This window comes from Equus asinus, chromosome 7 (genome assembly GCF_041296235.1).
Source record: "Equus asinus isolate D_3611 breed Donkey chromosome 7, EquAss-T2T_v2, whole genome shotgun sequence".
Lineage (NCBI taxonomy): Eukaryota > Metazoa > Chordata > Mammalia > Perissodactyla > Equidae > Equus > Equus asinus.
The window spans coordinates 38,690,762-38,703,539 of NC_091796.1; the positions used below are offsets into that span (position 1 = coordinate 38,690,762).

The following is a 12,778-nucleotide window of genomic DNA, read 5'->3' on the forward strand; positions in this document are numbered from 1 at the left end:
TAAAGGAGCACGTGTATGGTGATGGATGACAACCAGGCTTTTGGTGGTGAACATGGTGTAGTCTATACAAAAATCGAAATATAATGATGTACACTTGAAACTTACATAACGTTACAAACCAATGTTATCCCAAGAAAAAAAGATTACTTATGCGAAACATTTCTTAAAAATCCAACGTAATACCCAACAAGGAATTTTACAGTATAATAACTATAATCACAGGGGATGTGGTATAACACTTCCAGTCAGGGGTATTATTTAACCAGTTATGATCTATAGGTTTAAAGCCTACCAAAGTTAGCTTTGAAACAGACTTCATACATCAAACAACGGCAGGTTGCAATAATAATGGTATGTCAACTCTATAGACTATTCCACAGACATCGTCACTACAATCACAAATATGCATGGCAGTCTGGAAAACGGCTCATGACAAAGTCAAAAAGCACATACAAAAGTATACACAAGACATGGTTACTATGTAAAATTATATGAATGAGGACTAGAAGGGAAAAGAAAAAGAAAACATCATTTGTTAGGGTAGGATTATAGGTGATTTGCTTTTCATGATTTCTATTATTTTAATAATGGAAATTTTGGAAATTCTATAGAGGTAGAAGAAAATATACATGTAAGAAACGTTTGAGAAGGAGGGCAGGCAGCATTTGAACTCTGGGAGATGTTTGGTTAAATGATTGTAGATGATCCAATACATAAGACTATTACAAGTATATATAAATACCAAGTGGCTTGAGACTTTTGCCCAGATAGTAATTAAGATGCTGGAATATAACTTTGTTTCTTGAGTAATTTTTATCCAAATGATCGACTATACATCTTTTATGACACTAACGGTTACATTTCCATGAAGTGGTAACCTATAATCAACATAACTGAAGTGGTGGGAGCATGGGAAGGGAAGGAAGGAGAGGACAGGAGGAATGTGGGTACACTTTGGAGGTAATCAGGATTCAACACACACACATACACACATGTACAGAATTAAAGTCATTGCCTCTTATTACTCCGCTCTACCTCCAGTCTTACCCCTGAAGGTTTTCCGCTTCTTGGGTAGTTCCAAACATGTGTGTCTGGCTGTGAGTACTGCTTGTGGAAATAACTTTGGATTCACACCTGCTTGGGTTCTAATCTTGTCTCTACCACTTACTAGCTACATGCCTTGAACAAGTTAGTAATCTCTCTGAAACTCAATTTCCTCATTTGTAAACAGCATAGACAAGTTTCACATGGGACATAGAAAGATTAACGAGACAACACATATGAAGTTGCTGGCAGAGTGCTTGAACACAGCAGGCTTCAGATAACTTTTGTTCTCTCCCCACAATTTCCCTGCCTTGTACACGGGATTCTGGTGCTCAGGTATTAGAGAGACTGTTTAGGTAGAAATGAAGGTGGATCCACCTTGGCTGCAGGTTTTTCAGAGCTTACCCCCTCTTCCATACTTAACCCTCACATGGATCAGAATCCCTTGGCTATAATCAACTTGCTGATGGCAGGATGAGTCCAGACTTGTTTGGACATCGAGGACCAGAGTGAATTTCCTGGGTTGGCTCTATTTGTAAACTGTATTTAAAATGTCAGTTTTATCTAATCTGGCTTCTAGAGCTGACTGTCCAATACAGTGGCCGCGTGTGGCTATTGACGTTGAATTAATTAAAATTAAATAAAATTTTAAATGCATATAAAATGTTCCTCAATCACATAGCCACATTCCAAATACTCAATGGGCACATGTGGCTAGTGACTGCCAAATTAGACAGCACAGATATAGAACATTTAGAACTCTGTGGCTATCAATGGGAATAAGATATGTCATAGGGTTAATACCCATCATCTTTGTTCATTAATTCTCTTCTTTTTAATGACTCTCAGACTGGAAAAAACTCAGATAGGGAAGTGGGGTAGAAGAAACACATTTCTTCATTAGTGGACCTCAATACATAAGCATTCTAGTCACTAGGATTTGAGACATCAATAGCATTCTTTCCACATACCACAGCCCACTTGTAAAGAAAATTGTGATAAGATATGTCAATCTCAGAGTAATTTTAGTGACATTTTTTGCCAGCGAAAATAAATATCACTTAACTGGATCCTGGTAGTCTACACAAAAGGTGGAAATCTATAGGAATATACAATGTACTAAAGGTTTGCTAAGCAGTTGGCAGGTTTATTTCTATATGCAAAGCAATAGTTGCCTCTGGTACCACAAGTACCTATGACAGGCAATACAAGTTTGTGAATGGAGGATGTGACACCAAACTACTAAATAGACTGTTCAAAGTTTCTCTCGGAATCAGTCAAATCAATTACTAATTAAGTCTAGTCTCCAGTAATCTATTCCGTCAACAGAGGACCCTGGTGAGTTAATTATAATCCCTGTACAATTATCATTATATACCAAACAATCAGCAACTCTTAACCCAGTCTTTTGGCTCCCAGAACTTTAAAAAAGAAAGAATAAAGCATTAGCCCACTTTAAAATAAACATATCCTCACAATCAATTTTCATGTTTCTGCAAAAAGGAGCTCGCGAAGTTTTCATCCGCCCAGGTACACGTGCCTCATTTGGACTGCTGAGCCCTGGGAAACAAAGGCGCATTGCCAAGAGGACCAGCACAACCATTAATTCATGGCCTCCAAACCTGAGTGGGTCTCAGTGCTTCCAGATCATCCTTCTGCTTCCCTAGTCAGCGCTGTCATTATTTGTAAACCAGACACATCAAAACTTTTTCAGCTTCTTTATCTCTCTGACCCTTCCACCTTCCCCTCACTCAGCAGATGACCTTGCCTCTGATTTCACAGAGCGTGTTGAAGTCACTACATAAGAATTTAAGTTTCCTGCCCCCAAACCTACACATTTACCTGCAAGGTAGCCTTCTTATTCTTTCTTGCTTGTTGCAGTGAAGAGGTGTATCCTGGTCAGTTGCGTCCTGCCTTCTCAAAGACCTGCTCTGTAATTTTGTATTGGTTCCTTCCCAGCAGCATTTGAACCACTCAAGTCTCTTCCACCTTAAACCAATTATTCTTGGTTTAAGAAGGTCCCACTCAAATATCTTAAGGCTTATCTAAACCTACCCTCTCCACTTCTCCATTTCTCCCTCACTGCTCAACATCTTGCATGCTGGGTCTCACTTTGGCCCTGCCATTGAAATTATCCTCACCATGATCACTAGCTATCACTTTGTTTCTAAAGCACTTTTTAGTCATTATCTTAGTTAACTTCTGTGGAACATTTGGAATTAATCGACCCTTTGTTCATTCTTGAAATGCTATTTTCCCATGGCTTCCATGATAGCATATCCAACTAATTTTTGTCCTATGTTTCTGGTGAAACGTGAAGAACGTGTAGCTCTAGGAGGGGAGGAGAAAGAAAAACATTTGCCAGGTTCCCATGATGTATCCAACACTTATGTTACCTCAAATGATTCTCGCAACAAGCTCAAGATATACAAACTCAGTGAGGTCAAGTTATTCACCCAGATCCTAAGGAGGGAAATGGCAGATGTAGGAATGTGTTTCAAGTTTTCCTCTTTCTACCACTCATCTATTCATTACTTTTTAAATGAAATTTTAATTTAAATATCTAAAGTAAAACTTTATTTCTGTAGTCTGAGATGGGTAAAATACATATTATTGCTTCTGTGTGCATGAGGAATACTTAGGCTAATTCTCTTCTTAGTTCTTATTGCCTCAATGGTATAGACAAGGCAGGGAAAAATTACGGCAATGAGCAGAGAGCAAGCAGCCCACGAGAGTCAGAAGCCAGGTTCTGGTCTCACGGCTTTGTCACCAAATGTCTGACGCCTGTCTAGTCACTCAACTCTCCTTACCCAAGAATATTCATCTGTAAAGTGAGTGAGTTGGAGGGGCCAGCCTGGAGGCATAGTGGTTGAGTTTGTGCGTTCTGCTTTGGCCACCCAGGGTTCACAAGTTCGGATCCCATGCATGGACCTACATGTCACTCATCAAGCCGTGCTGTGGTGGCATCTCACATACAAAATAGAGGAAGACAAGCACAGATGTTAGCTCATGGACAATCTTCCTCAAGCAAAGAGAGAAGGATTGGCAACAGATGTTAACTCAGGGCCAATCTTACTCACCCAAGGGAAAAAAAATGTGTGCATTTGATTAGACTATTATCAAGGTTCCTTCCAGCTGTTTAAAAAACAAAACACAAATGAAACCCTATTATTCCTAGTGATTTGCTTCAGTCATTAGTTGGTAAGAGCCAGGATGTAGGTCTTGCTGATCCCAGCCCTAGGCCCTGTGCATTCTCAGTGAACATACTCACTGGGGGAACTAACCGTAAATGTAGGCCAATTTTAATTGGAATGTTGATCAGTACAGGTACAACTAGGATAACCTTCAAATTTCCAGAAGCGAATCTCCCACAGATTCTGACACAATAACTAATGATGAAGACTGTGCCAAAGAGTAGCCATGAAAAAGCTCTTCTAAAAGCTCCAGTTTCATCCCTACCCTCGTGCCTAGACAAGCTATCCTACTTATACTTACAATTTTTTTAAAGACTAACTACTCCACTAGATAGTGAGCTCTAACATCTCTGTATTGTTCACCTTTATATCCCTAGCTTTTAACACAGGACTTGGCACATAGTTGGCAGTCAATAACTGTTTATGGAATGAATGACAAATCTCACCATCTGTGAGTATCCCAATTTCACTTCTCTGGGGGGTTTGGCTCAGATGTCATTTCTGCCCCCACCCCCACTCCTCCCAAACTCCCATCATATTTTAACTCCTATGGTGTGTCTCTTCTTGTGCATTTTATTATGATTATTTATGTGTATCTTAGCTCCCCAATAAGGTCAAACTCCGAAACAGAAGCTATTTTCTGCTCTCCATTGAAACCCTACAATACGGAGTTCATAGTAGGCACTCAAATGTTTGTGCAAGGAGCACATCATTAATCTTTATGTATACCAAACAGTCACACAGTTCTTTACAAATAGGACACATTGAAATATCATTGAATAAAGTAAATGTTATTTCTGATGACATTGTGGTGAGGCTAGTACCCTTGAACTGCAAATGTTCGTAAAGTACTCCAAATCTTTTAGGAAAAAATATGGTAAACTTAGATTCAAAGTCATAAAAATGGTCATATCCTTGAATAATAATCACACTTCTGGGACTTTGTCTTAAGAAGATAAACAAAAACAAAGAAAAAAACAAATTAAATTGAAGCCCACAAATCAAAATAACAACAAAGTCTACCAAAAAAGTTAGCATAGCATTTTTTTAGCAAAAAATTGAAAGATATTATAGCACATTGATACAACATACTATTCTATTCTAATGATAGTTCTGAGGACTCATGAAAGGTGCTTGTGGCTGTTGCTAAGTAAACACAAAGTTCACACGCACTATAACTGCTGTAGAAAAATAGGAATACTTATGGCAGAGCAAATATGCAAAAAAAAAAAAAAGGTTATTTTGGGATGGTGTTTGACAGGCAATTTTTTCCCACAAAGTTTCCTTTAAATTTGTTATTTTTCTGCTAAAAAATTTGGTAGAGTCAACATTAACCTTTCCTTAATGTAGCTCTATTTCCCACGGACAGTTATTTAGTGAGGACCAAAGCATAAAATGAAATTGTTTACTAAATAGCTTTTGCTCCAGTATTTAAGTCTAGGATTCAGGTGATGCCTGAATAGGGATGCCATTCAGTGTCACGAGGTATAAGTTACAGGCATGCTGCACATGGTGCAGAAACAGATTTGGATGAAAAAGAAGCGGCTAGACCCAGCAAAGGATCCCAGGATCCCAGATTACCCACTCAAGGAAACTATGAATACTAGTTTCTGAGAGGGCTAAATAAGGAGGCCGCAATCTAGAACGGATATGAAGAGAAGGGAGAGGAATTAAGGATGGCCATCTTCTTGATTCTCCATCATCTCCTATCCCCTACCATGTATTATCTCACGAAAATCTGTAAACTATGGCCTGCCAGCCAAATGCCACTGGCTGCCTGTTTTTGTAAATAAAGCTTTCGGAACACAGCCAAACCCATTCATTTACGTATTGTGGATGTAGTCTTTTCATGCTACAGTGAGTTGAACAGTTGTGATTCATAGACTATAAGGCCCACAAAGCAGAAAATATTTACTATGTGGCTCTTTACAGAAAAAGCATTTGTCCTGTAGCCACAGATTTATAAGCAGGTTTATAAAGAGACACCCAGTTTAGGTAATGGGCCAACTTTTTCTATTACTCTTTCTTCAAACATGCCAGCCTAGAAAATAGGACGATCATATAACTTATCATCCAAACTGAGATACTTTCGAGAGTGAAAGGAGGTGCGAATGAGGCTGTACTCCAGGACAACGGAAGCAAACCAGGACCGTTCCTGACACCAGCCATCAGGGCCCCCACGAGAAGGGCTAGAAGGACAAGAGCAGCTCTCAGAGCGTACTCGATTGCCTCTTAAGGGGCTGCTTTCCTAAGAACACAGAATGCTTAGGTGACCCCTCTTTTTGGTTCTTCCTGTTTCAGTTTCCCTCAGACAGCTTCCCTTTGTCCCGACCGTGCTCTAGTGCCGGCTCTGGTCCTTCAAGAGTCCAGCTGTTCGGACACCACTCGTGGTACATATCTCCACTTTCACTGAAGCAAAGGGGGGAAAGGTTTTTCATCCACTGGAATAAACCTTAATTATTTCACGTCAATACAAATAAGAATTTTGTACTTGCAAATTTTGCTTGGTTTAATTTCAAGGCAATTGCTTAAGATTCTACTCTTCTTTGGGAGAAGAGTTTTAGGTTTCTCTTCTCAAAATTTAAAAATGACCATCAACCATAGCATTTATAAGAATAAGACCTCAATATTTATGGTATATTATCCATTGATTTGAGCTTTTAATACTCACCAACATGGTTTGGAGAATTATTTAAGAGTGAAGTTTCTAATTTTATCATTCCAGAATGGAAAAAAAAATACAACACATAGCCCCAATACACATTTTCCCCACTTCCAGGAAAAATTTTTAATGCTGTGGGGAAAAATAAAAATGAAAGATGTTTCCAGCACCTTTGATAAAATTTAGGACGTTACATTTTGTGAGACTATTCTCTGTGTGAACAATAGCAGCTCATAGCTTGGAAACCTCTCTGGATGGCTTTCCAAATATTGCCATCTGGTGGAATTTCAGTTAATTGTTCCTTTGTTCTAGGGAGCTCCTTGAAGTGAAGCTGGAAGGCACTATTAGAGACTCAGAATACCAGTGGGAAAGAACAGGTCAAGTGATTATGTCTCAAGCACAAATCCCAAACTGAAAAATAGGACTCTCAGGGTCTTCATCTCCTTTTCGAAATTCCTCTCTCTCTCTCTACTGTAGTCAATCGATCAGTTGCCTTGACTTTTTTTTTCCCGAGGAAGATTAGCCCTGAGCTAACATCTGCCAATCCTCCTGTTTTTGCTGAGGAAGACTGGCCCTGAGCTAACATCCATGCCCATCTTCCTCTACTTTATATGTGGGATGCCTACCACAGCATGGCTTGCCACGCAGTGCCACGTCCGCACTCAGGATCCGAACCAACGAACCCTGGGCCACCAAAGCAGAACATGCTCACTTAACCTCTGTGCCACTAGGCCAGCCCTAGTTGCCTTGATTTTTAACAAGATCAAATAATCACTTATTCACAATTAGAAATATCATGAGGTCATTTGACTATATCTTGACATTCTCTTCTTCCACTTATCACTAATAATATCTCCAAATTAAACTTTAATTGGCTCAACCATTTTTAGAAGAATTGCTGATAGCAGTTAATTAGCCATTAGTACACATGGGAAATGGAATATAGTTTAAAAAATAATGTTTTAACGAAGGGTGTTTACTCCACTATTTGCTTTAATTGTATAATGGAATTTTGAAAATAGATTTGTTACAGAGGCATTTATTAGACTCCAGCTGAATCTGTAAACAGGGAATCATACAACATGATTGATACTGAAACCTTACCTTGCGCATCCAGGCTCTCTCCCTGGCTGTCGAGATGAACTGTTCCTCTGAGAAATGGGATTCTGAGATAATAAAAATGAAAAAAAGAAAAAACAGAGAGCATTTAATATGATGAAAACATAGGAGCAGAGAGTTATAATTTAGTTCATTGGGTGTGGCCAGCAATGGAAAAGGAGATTAAAGAAAAGATGCACATAAAATATCCAAATTCAGTTGATTTTACCATAGGAGAGAGATTAAGTCAGCCAAACAATGGGTTTTTCAATCTACATTATTAGATAAATTTTTAGGTTGATTTATTATAGTTTGTGAATATTTAGTATAACATCAGTCCTGTGAAGAGAATTTTTTTACATTTTCCCCCATAGTCTAATGCGATGAGAATCACGTGTTAGCAGATAACCCCAGGAAGCAGTGCCTCGGGTAGGGCATCGAATGCCCACATCAATTAAAGTATTGACTTCCACAAACTTAGATTAATTTGCAGGTTTTATATCCAGTATCAACATAGGCTTATTCTAGTTGCGTTGTGAAAAGATTTTTGTTTAATTTTAACAGGATAAACATTGTGAACAATGCCAGGATCAAACTTCAAAATATATACACCAAGAAGTAATAATTTACTTTATAAGAATTAGCTATTTCTCTTCAAAGCATGCTCTGGCTAAATGATAAGACAGTAAACTGATGAGAGACAAATTCAATTCTAGAGGCTGAGAAATGTGTCTGAGTTCTAGGTTTTGAGGGTTCAATGTTGGGGTTGGGGTTAATGGTAACTGTGGAGACTGCTTGTGGCTCAAGCAGATGCTACTAAAAAGGACCTGAGATGCATGTGTGCATGAGCCTTAATGGTCTTCCCAACACTCCAAGAAACAAATTAGAAATGACCCCCGGCCACCTTCTACCTAAGCCCTCATCCTGCACACTGCTCCTCTGTGTTTTCTGTATATGGTCATTTCAGAAATGCCTTTGGTGCTTATTTAGTTTAAAATCAATTGTATAAAAATAAAATATTTGTGGCAGATCCAACACGCTGTGATTAATCCCAGACAGAGTTCTGGAGATATTCCTGGGAGAAGAATTTTTTTAAAGGAAGTGGGAGGCCATTTTACACTTTTCCTATAAGAGAAAGAAGAGATGGTGAAAAAAAAAATGGAAAGAACAAAATGGTAAGTGCTGAGAGAATAAAAGTAAAGGTGATGGCTGAATTTTTAATGTTACACTACTCAATAAGGGAGCTCAAAGGTAATTTGTACAATTTGACTTGTTTAAAAATTATAAAATTTAACATGAATGGTTTCAAAAACTGAACCACATAAGCCGACAATTTTAATTTTTTTCCTTCAGATAGAACAGGTAGAATTTCTTCACATTTAATAGCATTTAATTTTATGAGTATTTCACATTTTCCAGGACTTAAGGATAGTTGATAAAACAAACAAACAAAAATCCGTTCCCATCCATATCAGTTTTTTTCCTCTAAATCCTCCAAACTTTTAGAAATTTTACCTGAATCAGAATAAAATTTCCATTTTCCTTCTTTATTTAAATAGGACCCAGTAGTTATGTTACTAGGGGAAGTATTGGCCACCAAGCTAGGAAGCAAGAGCATAAGGTTCCTACTTTATCTATAAACCAGATAATTAGCCCTTAGAAAATTCAGGATTGGCTATAGACAATTGGCTTTTTTTGTGTTCTCTGACAACAGCCCATTGCTAATTTTTCAACAGCTGCAACGGATCCGTTTGGAGAAGAATGAGATCATTTGTTGAACACCCCTGCACAAGTCATTTCACATATTTTATCTAATTTAATCCTCAAAATCACGTTACTACAAATAAAGAAACTGAGGTCCAGAGTAATGGAGCAGTTTGCCCAACATCGTGCAGCTAAAAAGTGACAAATTCTGAGTCTGCTGGGGTCTAGTATCTGCTCTCTCTTTCACCACACCATGCCACCTTCAAAGCCGGGACTTTGCCATTGATTTGAAACATCTGGAGAGTTTTTGCTCCACTCCTGGGATATGGTAGGTGCTGAAGAAGGCACAGCCTTACCGGGGTGGAGGTCTAGGCTCCCCACCGGTGGGGGTGGCAGGTGAGGCAATGGTTTCCTCTGCGGTGGTTGGCAGGAGTAAAACAGTTATTGTCTATGAGTTTCACACTTTGTTTATTTATTATTATTATTTTTTGGTGAGGAAGATTGACCCTGAGTTAACATCTGTTGCCAATCTCCCTCTCTCTTTTTCCCCCTTCTCCCCAAAGCCCCAGTACATGGTTGTATATCCTAGCTGTAAGTCCTTCCAGTTCCTCTATGTGGGATGCCGCCATGGCCTGGCTTGATGAGCGGTGCGTAGGTCCGCATCCAGGGTCCGAACCAGTGAACCCCAGGCCATCGAAGTGGAGTGTGCGAACTTAATCACTTGACCATGGGGCCGGCCCTGAGCTTCACACTTTAGATAAAGATTAATTCAAAATAGATCACTATGTAAATGTAAAATGTAAAACTATGAAACTTTTAGGAAAAAAATGGGGAAAATCTTTGGGATCTAGGGATTGGCAAAGAGTTCTTTGCCTTAACACTAAAAACACAATCCATAAACGGGAGAATTGATAAACTGGACTTCATCAAAATTAAGAACTTTGGCCCGTATTGAAGTGGATGTAAATATAAGGTATAAACTAGGAGAAAATATTTGCAAACTACATATCTGACAAAGAACTAGTATCTAGAATATAAGACTCTCAAAACAATAAAACAAAGATTCAGAAAATGGGCAAAAGACATGAACAGACATTTAAGCGAGTATGATATACAGATAGCAAATAAGCACATGAAATGATGTTCAACATCCTTAATGAGATATCACTATATACTTATCACAATGGCTAAAATAAAAAATAATGACAACATGAGGTGCTGATGAGGATGAGAAGCTAGATGATTCACATATTGCTTATGAGAATGTAAAATGGTTCAGCTACTCTGGGAAACATTTGGCAGTTAAAAAAAAATAAACGTGCAACTATCATACAACCCACCAATTGCACTCCTGGGCATTTTTCCAGAGAAGTTAAAACTTCTGTTTATAGCAGATTTATTCATCATAGCCCCAAACTGGAGACAACCCAGATGTCCTTCGACAGATTAACGGTTAAACAAACTGTGGTTGCCATGGAATACTACACAGCAACAAAAAGGAATCAATTACTGATACATGCAAAAACCGGGATGAATCTCCAGAGAATTCTGCCGACTGAAAAAAGCCAATCCCATAGGTTATATACTGTATGATCCCGTTTATCTAAAACTCTTGAAATAAGAAGACCATAGCAAAGGAGCACAGATTAGTGGTTGCCCGGGGTTGAGGAGGGAGTGAGGGTTGTAGGGTGGTTATAAAAGGACACTATGAGTTATTCTTCTGGTAATGGAAATGTTCTGTACCTTGAGCATGTATCAGCGTCAATATCCTGGTGGTGACATTGTACTATAGTTGCAAGACATTACCACTGAGGGAGAAAGTAAGTAACAGGCACATGGAATCTCTCTATATTGTTTCCTTTTTATTTTATTTATTATTATTTCTTTTTGAGGAAGATTAGCCCTGAGCTAACATCCGTGCCCATCTTCCTCTATGTGGGACGCCTACCACAGCATGGCTTGATAAGGGGTGCCATGTCCACACCAGAGATCCCAACCGGTGAACTCCAGGCTGCTGAAGGGGAAGGTGCGAACTTAACCGCTGTGCCACCCGCCAGCGGGCTGGCCCTCTATGTTGTTTCTTACGATTACATGTTAATGTACAATTATCTCAAAATCAGAAGTTTAATTTTAAAAGTCAGGAGATTGGACAGCAACTAGAATTGAGCAAGATACCTCCTTTCTTTTATTTTCTTAACTTCTCAGAGAAGAACAAAAGCCCTAAGGTAGCGGGTGAGATGGGGTCAGGAATTTGCTCCACGTTGCACAGATTTGAGAAAAAATGTCTTACCTAGGATCCTAGCATTCAGAAACCATGGCCAACATTCTGCTGTTCAATCTTGCCTATTTTGGAATTTTCTCTGCTGTTATCCTTTCGCCCACATTAACTTTCCCAATCCTTCATTAAAATTCAAAATACTGATATAAATACACACACTTAAAACCAGAAGCGACTTCTAAATAGCAGTTTGATACGCTGCGTTTTGGAAACGATCTCTCATACCTTTGAGCTCATGCTTTCCAAGAATTTCCACAACTCCCACATCTTGTTTGCACAGGAATAGAATTTCATCCTCTGTGGTTTTTGTGGATGACAAAGGCAGGTGTTCTGTATTCTAACCTGGGCCACACACTAAATAAGGGCCTAACCATAAAGTGCCCCCGTGAGGGAGCTGGCAGTGTCTCCCCTCGTGTTAGGGGTGACCACGTTGACTTGTGCTCTTCTTAGTTTGAGCGCTAGGCAGCTCCTCAGAAACGAGCGGCTGTAAGCCAACTGCTTTCTCTGGGCTGGGTTTGGTTTTAATTGAAAAAACCAAATATTTTTGTTAGGATCAGAGTCATGACATGTCAAACTCTTTAACAAAGCATACTCTGTTTTTACAAAAGTCCATTTTCCCTCATCCTCTAGAAATTTCAAATCCTCTTTCTTTGAACAAAGGCAGAATTCTAACATCCCATATGTGGTGCACTGTAGGACATCTGTCCTAGCTAGAGAGTCCCCCCAAAAGATGGCTTCTATGTCTGGCCATAAAACCCCAGGCTCATAAGAGAGATATCAGAATGAAAAAAGGGTGGT

The 12,778-nt window shown here is 39.0% G+C and overlaps 1 protein-coding gene across 3 annotated transcripts in view; it reads right to left on the reverse strand.

Annotated features, from left to right (window-relative positions):
• Positions 1-12,778, reverse strand: part of MAPRE2 (microtubule associated protein RP/EB family member 2) — a 147,184-nt gene that overhangs the window by 115,719 nt on the left and 18,687 nt on the right. For all 3 annotated transcript variants that reach the window (XM_014829268.3, XM_014829267.3, XM_070513236.1), the window contains exon 2: positions 8,005-8,066. Coding sequence is in view for 2 of the 3 variants with exons in the window: in XM_014829267.3 (XP_014684753.2) it covers positions 8,005-8,066 (62 nt within the window). In the remaining variant the exon portion in view is untranslated. The remainder of the gene's footprint in view (positions 1-8,004; positions 8,067-12,778) is intronic.